Source organism: Limulus polyphemus, unplaced genomic scaffold, assembly GCF_000517525.1.
Source record: "Limulus polyphemus unplaced genomic scaffold, Limulus_polyphemus-2.1.2 Scaffold1442, whole genome shotgun sequence".
In the NCBI taxonomy this organism is placed as follows: Eukaryota; Metazoa; Arthropoda; class Merostomata; order Xiphosura; family Limulidae; genus Limulus; species Limulus polyphemus.
This window is the reverse complement of record NW_013667052.1, coordinates 77,830-87,516: the sequence shown is the minus strand read 5'-3', so window position 1 is coordinate 87,516 and position 9,687 is coordinate 77,830. Positions and strand designations below refer to the sequence as shown.

Below are 9,687 nucleotides of genomic sequence, written 5' to 3'. Positions count from 1 at the left end.
ATGTCAGTATGTATATATTTAATGGGTATGTTTATATGTCAGTATGTATATATTTAATGGGTATGTTTATATGTCAGTATGTATATATTTAATGGGTATGCTTATGTGTTAGTATGTATATATTTTATGGGTATGTTTCTTTTGCACAGAAACAGAATTCCTATTTCTTGAAACTGGACCTAAACCTTTTCACTTCAAAAATCTAAAGGTTTTTTTAGTCACAAGAAAGTTACCTGTGAAATTTGATGATTAAACTCAGTAGTTTATGACATCATTAAAACATTCCCAAGCTTTTTGGTCAGAGGTTAGCAGGGGAAGATAATAAAGGGTGGTGAGAACCAAGATGTTCAGGTGCTAGAGAATTGTTGTCTTCAAAACCCATCTCTAAAAGTTAATTTGTGACTTTTTTTTAATCATCCCTGAAATTCAGTTAACACTGTTAAAAGAGAAGTAATAATATGCAATGCCCAGAAGCCAACAATCTGAGATCAAAAACATTGTGTGGAAAGATCATTAGCACAGTATACCCAGGGACAAAATGTTCTACTTGTCTTAAAACAACGAGATGAGATCAAATCATTGTGTGGAAAGATCAACAGCACTGTATACCCAGGAACAAAATGTTCTATTCCTCTAAGTCAACAATCTGAGATCAAAACATTGTGTGGAAAGATCAACAGCACTGTATACCCAGGAACAAAATGTTCTATTCCTCTTAAGTCAACAATCTGAGATCAAAACATTGTGTGGAAAAATCAACAGCACTGTATTCCCAGGAACAAAATGTTCTATTCCTCTTAAGTCAACAATCTGAGATCAAAACATTGTGTGGAAAGATCAACAGCACTGTATACCCAGGGGCAAAATGATCTAGACACCTTAAACCGATAGTTGAGAGCAAGTATTTTATGGGGAGGGAAGTAATGTATTGTATATCCATAGGTGTATTCAATTAAGTGTTCACTTTAAACAAATGGCTTAAGATGAACCATCTTTTAAATAGAAGTATACTGTATTAGTTTGAAATATATTATGTCCTGTCTAAAACTTTATGGTCCTACCGTACTTCCTAACATATGGAATTTTATGGACTAAGAGTTAACAAAACACTTTGTTGTAAGCTAAGAAACTGCCAAATATCAACAAATAATTGGCATACTTTTATATGTTATATTCATTTTTTAACATACTGTATAGTTTTTTTTAACAGTTTTACATCACTCCATGTAGAAATAACTCTTAGTTGGTAATGATACAGAGTAAATTTTTATGAAATATGCTATTAGTAAAAACAAAATAACTAAACTTGCATTTTATATTAGATATATTTTTCTACCTGGGGTTCTGCTTTCAACTTCTGGGCTTCAAATGTTCCACTGACCAGTGATGGTTCCCCAACACTATGGGGCAGACACATCATGATGGTGTCAATAGTATGTTCTCCATTGCTAGCTTCCATAGCACATTAGTACATAACAAAAGATTCCAGTTTACCAATAACTAGTGTTATCAGCTAACAAATCACACCAGATGCTGGCTCTTCATCCTGAGTGTGGAAGAAAGATTTTACAGAACCCAACAACTTCAAGGTTCATATTACCTGTACATAAATTCAAACCAAAATTAGGAAAACATATTGTATTAATCATGGTTTCTTCATCTTTTTGATAAAATAAAATTCCCAGACTTTTCTCTAACCAAAATTTTATTCCCTGACCATTTGATCTGTGCTTGTAATGTACTATTTAACTATTACGTAAAATGGGAAACTACAAAACCTTGTTCACATATTGTTTAATAAAGAAATGATAGGCTGTGCATTAAGAGTCACAGTTTGCCTTAAAACGTCATCCTGCAAAGTTTCGGTATGACTGGTCATGCTGTTCTTGAATTGTTGATACTTTATCAAAACATACAAAACCAAGGCAGCTTATCCATTTGTTTATAATAATGTATACCAATCACACTTTTTAATATTAATTCAAATTATAAAACATTATTACAATGTAAACAAACCTATAGGTTTTAACAATAGTATTATTATATTTCAACTTTTGATACACATGCTCCTTATAAGACTACTGACACAGGGACTGTTTTATTAATGCACTAAAATTTTTAACATTAAATAATTTAATTAATGAAAATAAACTATCTCTAAATAGCAAGTTGTTAAGGGCTTTTATGCTGTAGTAAAATGATCCTCCATATTCTAGTTTAGAAAGATGGAATGAAACCTTTTCCATAGCCCTCACACTTTGTTTAGGTAGGAACCTAGATACTGTTTATGTAATCTATTATGGCTGCCTTCATATTGCATGACATTTAACGGTAAGCAAGACGACTGATGTCAATAAAACAATGTTTGTGTATAAAATACAAATATTGATCTCCTAAATGTGCCATAATTAACTTGCATGCAATTTTCTGACACAGATAATAATTTATCTTTTGCCATCTGTGGCCTAGAATAATCTCAAAGTCACATGAAATTCATCGACTTTTCCCTGTTATTGTTTGCAAAATAAAATTCCCTTAAGTTTCCTGGGCTGGTAATGCAAAACATAAAATTCACTGACTCCAGGTTTTTCCTGACCCATAATTCTTTACAAATTGCATTTGATCATAATTATGTCTTCTTTACCGTTAAACGGTTCACAGAATTACTGGTTTAACCACTAATTTATTAATGCATAATTAACTGCAAACACTTTGAATATTTGTTTATTTTTCCTACAACAGCTAGATCAAAATACAGGAAGATGAGTAAAATATTTAAGGCATTTCAGCAAACTAACACGGGTCAAAAAATTTCTCAAGTATTGGTTCATTTCTGAATCATTCCATTGAATACATATCAATAAAAAATTTTGAAAGATTTTCAAGTTTGAATTTTATGAACTCTTGATACAATATTCATAAGTAAATTACAACTTTTACAAGTATCTTAAACATCTTTAGCTACAAGAAAATCAAGTTAACACTAATTTTTTTCATATTAATTGTTAGGTATTCTGTGAGAGAGTTTTTCCTACAATTAGCACCAAAATATAAATCTTTAAGAGCTAACAAGGTAGTAAAAAGTATACAATCTAAATGAAAAATAAGTTTTAAAGAAATATTTTCTCATTACAATGCCACTGTAATCTGAAAACAAAACATTATTAGTAATTTTTAATTTATTTTAAATATAATTAATATATATTTTATATGTAGCTGTTACTATTACATGCAAACACTATATGGAGGTTTAAGTGCATTAAATTAAAATGATATTGAATATGCAAATCAGTAAGCACATGAAAACAACAGCTGATATAAAGTTGTAGTGGAACTATGTGTATTAGACCTATATTTTTATATTGTTTGGCATTTCATAGATAGTTTGATGCTGCCAAAATCTGATTGATTTTTGGAAGGGTATGTAATAGTCCTTTCCAATACAAAATACTAAGATAATAGATTTTGAATTTCCAAGATGGGGATATAGCTTTGCACTTACTAGCACTGAGAAACAAAGGAATATGGATCAACTTGGGGTCCCAAGACCATATAGAAAAAAACCTGCAACAAGTTGTACCATAGCTGTGATAAGCAAAGTGTAGCTTTTTGTAACAAACACACAGGTCAGTGGCAAAAGCTGACTATATGGCCCAGGCAACAGTAAGTAACAGAACCAAGAAGGATCTCTGACTGGAGAAGCAACACAAGTTACGTGTACATAAGTTGCTTCTACAACACATTTCAACTTTCACATACCTCATGCAACTATAAAATCAAATGGATATTCATGCTATTTCATATAAATAAATACAGGTCAACTTGCCAGATGCAACACCTATGGATTTATGCACAATCAGACTGGTGAAACAAGCAATGGGAAACTGTTGCCCTTGTACACTAGATATATGGAAAGCCCCATGGGAGAAAGGGTACACATTGATTAGGACAGATTCACAAATGAGCCTTTTGCAATAAAAACTACACTACTGGGCTATTATCAAGATGCATGGATGTGGCAACAAGGACTGTAAGAATGTGGTGAAGCTCCAAAAGCTAGCATTTTTCTACACCGAAAATATATTTCCGATAGATACTTACCTCCTCTCAAAAAATAGCTTTTCTCAATTAGTACTGCTCTCTATTTGCACAAATTTTCAATGCTCTGCCACAAGCCTTCCACTTCTACATATCTGCATGTAAATGATCCTGCAGCAGCTCTCCACCAATAGGAGTGCAAATAAACTCCTATCGTAACCAGCACCTTATTCACATTTGCATTCGTTAATTGTTTCGAGAGTGGTCAGAATACCTACACCATATTTCAACAAAAGTGGAGTAGTGGGGTGGGAAATGTGAATGGATGTAAGAATCTATCGGAAATACATTTTCAGTATATGAAAATGCTAACTTCTGTTATGATATCTTACCTCATCTGACATAATAGCTAGAATTCTACATTGAACTGGTTGAGGGCCTGTGAAAAAAATTATCCCCCTTTAGGAAGCACCCAAAGATAGACCAGAAGGTGTGGAACCAAAAGAGAAAACACCACATCACAGCAAGAGACCGCAACACATCTGATCCAGGTATACTTTTCACTCTTTATGACTGTGTGATGAACATAAAAGGCAGAAAAACATGAAGGAATCCCAGAATATGTATGACCGATGAATGGAACCTCTGGGTGCCGAGTGGCTAAGATGTGACAGACCGTAGTGGTAGTTCCACCTCATCCAACATCAGGCAGTATCTGAAGTGGTACATCACATCATCTACCTACCTCTTCACCTCGAAACAGAAATTGGTAGGAAGACGAGCTTCCATATAAAAAAAAATCTGTCTTCACTTGTGCACATTTACATCACCAGATCTGCCAAGAACCGATGGTAGGCAGGTGGAAAGCTCCATCAGGATGACATCTCCGGTCCAAAACCTGGTGGCAATGGGTATGGTACAACCATCGCTTAGTAGAAGGAGAATACTTGGCCGTGCACAAGTGGGAAAACATGTGCTGCCTCCAACTACAACCAACACCAGATCCAATGGGAACTGACATCCAGCAGATGGTAGGAAGAGGGACTGCAAACCTAAGGTGTATTTCCAGTCCCAAACCTGACAGCAATGAGCATTTGTCATCCAATCCATGGTAGGAGGAGGGATACCAGCCAGCATACATGTGAGGACTTACTTAGCTGGACCAACTGGAAATGTACATCTTGAAGATCGTAGATAGGAGGAACATTTCAGCCCGAGGGGCAAACTGCATAATAGATATATATATTCATGACATGGCAGAGTGCTTCAACCAAAACCTGGCAGCATCTGGAATTGCACATTAGGTCCGTGGTAGGAAGGGCACCATCTCATCGACACATGATTCTAATTGTAACCGGGCCATCTCCAACCAACACCAGACCCACTTGGAATGTACCTCCGTAGGATGGTAAAGAGGAGGAATGCTATAGCAGGAAAAAAGCAATCGGTCAGATATATAGACAATAATACTGTATAATGCTACAACTAAAACCTGGCAGCATCTGGCATTGTACATCAGGTCTGCAGTAGGATTTGCTACACACCATCAACACCCGCAGAATGCCACCGCCCTACTCTCAACTAAGTAGTATGATTCATCATTCAGAAGGACAGACCTCCATGATCCACCATCATAGCAGCTAGGAACTGGTATGTGGTAAGGACTCCCATACTCCCCTAGAAGAAAGGAGGGAAAAACTTGTTGGAGAGTTCAGAGGACTGCATCACTGGAGATTGTGCAACAGGTGACCACAATACCCTATTCTGAAAAGCAGAGCTACCACAATGATGGAATCAATCAAACAAAACCTGGTGCCATCTGGAATTATACATCAGGTCCATGGTAGGAAGAGTCTCAATGCCACTGAACATCAGAGATGGGCAGCAATCTCTGTCTGCTTTACTCATGTTAGTCCATGAACACATTTATGACACCAAAAAAAAAAAACAACTAGAGAGAACTACTAGCAGTCCTAAGGAACACCTCAGCTCTGTAATAGTTTAAGCATAGATGACAACAGAATAGAGACACACAACCAACACCTTGCAGGATCTGGAATTATACATCAGGTCCATGATAGGAAGGGCTACAATGTAATTGACATTGAGCATGGTCACAAGATGGACAGTGCAAATTTTCAAAAATAAAAAGTATACCTGGTTAGGCACCACTTACCACAGAGTGGGATCTACAATAAACTAGTTAAAAATGAAAAAAGTAAGAAGTTGAAAAAGCAACCTTTCACAATACCAAAATGTGAAAATTTAAATAAACAGTAAAGAAAAACTAAGTCTGTAGTATAAAGGAAAATGTCAACAAATCTGCAAACAAAAGCCAGCAGGTCTGTACAATGCTACTACCAATTGAGAAATGATTAATGAGTGCAAATGTGAAGAGGGCGTTGGTTATGACAGAAATCGTGTCACACTCCTAGTGGTGTAGGGCTGCTGCATGATCATTTACAAATGGACATGTAGAAGCAGGAGGTGAAAGGCTAATGGTGGAGCATTGAAACTTTGCACCAATAGAGGGCAGTACTAATAAAAAAAAGCTATTTTGTGAAAGGAGGTAAGATATATCAAAATCATCTTTATATAACATACTCAACTTCTGTATTTCAGTAAAAGTAGCATACATGACCCCATCTCTGCAAGGCAAAACATTAAAAAAGTTTCTTTGAGGACCTAACAGAAATCTCTAAACATTTTTAGATGTTTGCAATACTTTTTTTTTTTATACATACTAGAGCAATATTCAAACTAATACTCAAACAACTCAAGAAATTATGTTACAGTGCCTAAAAGTGTGTGTGGCAAACAATTTATTCAAGATACTTAAATAAATCATCAACATGTACAGGTAATAACTAATTTTTTATACTTAACACTCCATTGCCAACTACTATCTACACTTTACAACAACAAACCTTAAGAAGATACAAGAAATGTTATAACAAAAAAGTATGGAATTATTACAAATAGCAAATATAACATGATCACCTTTAATGTTTTCATTGAAATTTGCTGTAGAATTAATAAGAGTTCTTAATTCTAGGAAAGCAAACTTGGAAAAATTATGTTTAATTACGAAAGAGGACGATCCTTTGGGAAATCTTAAATGAAAACAAAATGTTAGTTAAGCTTAATAATTTTAATCAAACTACCTAAAAAAAAAAAACATTCCTTGTTAATTCTTATACCAGTGGTTCAGCAACATGTCCGAAGCTTATCATGCCAAAATTTGGGTTCCGATACCCATGGGGGACAAAGCAAAGATAGTCAATTGTGTAGCTTTGTGCTTGATAATCAAATCAAAAACTAATTCTTAAATGGATTGTTTAGAGAATAATATTAAGTATACATGAACAGATGTTCCCTCGTGAGATAAAGTATTCTAAGGTAAATATATATATATAATAATGATATTATTGGTAATATGCAGGATTCTAATGAGATTAATCTTATTCCAAAAGAAAAACAGTTCACGTGGTAAACATCTTTTCAACTAATGTTTTAACTTGCAAAGGAAAATCTGAGATTCCTTAACTGATCAATTTCTTTAACTGTGAGAAGGAAATTTTCTTTAACAGTCATGAAATGGAATTCTTACTTTTTTGGTTGATAAACAATGTAATCTTGTTTCTAATTTGAATATACTTATTGACAATGATTGTGTATTTCAGTACATGGTTGGATATTACAGTAGTAGGGGGATGTTTATAAGGTTGAATGGGTTGTTTGAGAAGAATTGAATCTGTGACAATAGCATTGTGTACCTTGCTAGAGTTGCTCAGATGTATGTACATGTTTGTAGGCATACTTGTACCTATTATCCTTGCTCTGAACATATTCATTCTTGGCACTATTAATATTTAATATTGTCATTGAAAAATCAAAATATGGCCTGTTGCTATTATAGATGAAACAAACAACTGGCTAGAAAAAATTGATATTTTGCTGACATATTATGTGTATGTTTTAGAACGATGCCTGAGAGAAAATCATGATATTAACTGTAGAATATTCTCAACAACATCAAAGTTGGAAAACTGCCAAGTGATTCTTATTTTTAAAAACAATGAATTAAAAAAAAAAAACTTGGAAAGTTATAAGCATGTTAATTTATTTCTGTTCAATCTATTGGCTGAATTATCTTGTAAGGAACGTGAAAAATCTATAAATCTAGATACAAACTCTCAAAATCTACAGTCAAATTTCTCAACTTATCCATCAATTATTGAAAAGAGGTATAAAATGATATTACTTGCTATATGTGTGTGTGTGTGTGTGTGTATGTGTACCCTATATAAACACGCACTATATATATACACCCTATATCATAATTAATTAATAACTACTGGTAGCTCTACACTTTTGACAAAATTCCATTACTAACAGACATACTTCTGTAACTTGAATATTTTTACAAAACAATTGTTTAATAATTTATCTGACGATTAGTAACAAGTAAGCAGCACATCATATCACACATCTTTGTGATGTTTTACATCATATAATTGTTGAAATACACATTTTCCATCAGAAAATATCCCTCAGTTTTCATTCAACAAAACTTAAAATCCAATGTTAGTGAACATCACTACCCCTCCCCCCCCAAAAAAAAACACCTAGTAATTCATGCTCATTCCCTCCCAAAAAAAAACAACCATCTAGTAATTGATGGCTTATCACCTGACAAACAATGGAAGTCAACTTTAGACACACAAACACACTAGATAAGAGAACTTGTTTCTAGGAAGTAATTTATTTACTGAACACATACCTGACATTGAATGGAACAGAGAGACTGAGTTGAGTAGTTGAGAATAGATATGTAAATAAACAAGACTTTTGTATAGCTCAAAGCCTAAATTAATAGTAAACTGTTGGAACTAGTGAAATAAACATCCTCATCAGTAGTGAACTGTGACTATACATACACATTCATTTGTAAAGCCTGGCCCAGTAAACATTAAACTACCATGCAATGTAGAAAACAAATCACAGTACAGTCCTATTCTCTTATAGGTGTAATGCAAATTCTTTGTTAATGTAACTTGTTGCTAGTACAAAAAGAGCATTTTAAAAGGCTTAGTTTTATAGGCCTAAGAGAGTTATTATTCGAATGCTGCAAGCTATTTGTGTATAAGATGTTATTTTAAATAGACATCACTTAATGAAATTTAATGGAAATAACAAAACCTGACATATATGATTGTGACTAAGACATATCGTAAATATGATATGCCAGTACCCTAAACATAATAAAGAAAAGAAAAAGTTTCGGGTTACAACAGATTTAATTATATATCTTTCCTGTTGACTCTTTCAGTTAAAAACCACACAAACTTTGGACAACTAGTGTATGTACACTGTATATTGCAATGTTTTATATTCCTTTTGATTCAAGGCAAACTACTACTGTAGTAGCCCTTTAAATGTTCTAATTTTTGTTCAACCTTATATCATTAAGATTCAAGGTTACTGCTACAAGTCTCATTTCTTAAGGTTAAATGTTTTTACTGAACACTAGAACACCGTGACTCGTTGGGTCAACCACTATTCAGAGGTTATGAAGAATTCAGCTAATTTCAATATTGCACCGAAATGAAGGTTTATTTGAGATAATTTAATTAAATATTTTAATCC

General features: G+C 33.7%; 1 protein-coding gene across 3 annotated transcripts in view; it reads right to left on the bottom strand.

The window, feature by feature from the left end:
- LOC106463588 (POU domain, class 6, transcription factor 1-like) overlaps positions 1 to 9,687 on the bottom strand; it is a 50,677-nt gene that overhangs the window by 36,668 nt on the left and 4,322 nt on the right. For all 3 annotated transcript variants that reach the window (XM_013923633.2, XM_022391120.1, XM_022391119.1), the window contains exon 2: positions 1,337 to 1,546. In XM_013923633.2, the coding sequence (XP_013779087.2) occupies positions 1,337 to 1,459 (123 nt within the window). In that variant the 5' untranslated portion in view covers positions 1,460 to 1,546. The remainder of the gene's footprint in view (positions 1 to 1,336; positions 1,547 to 9,687) is intronic.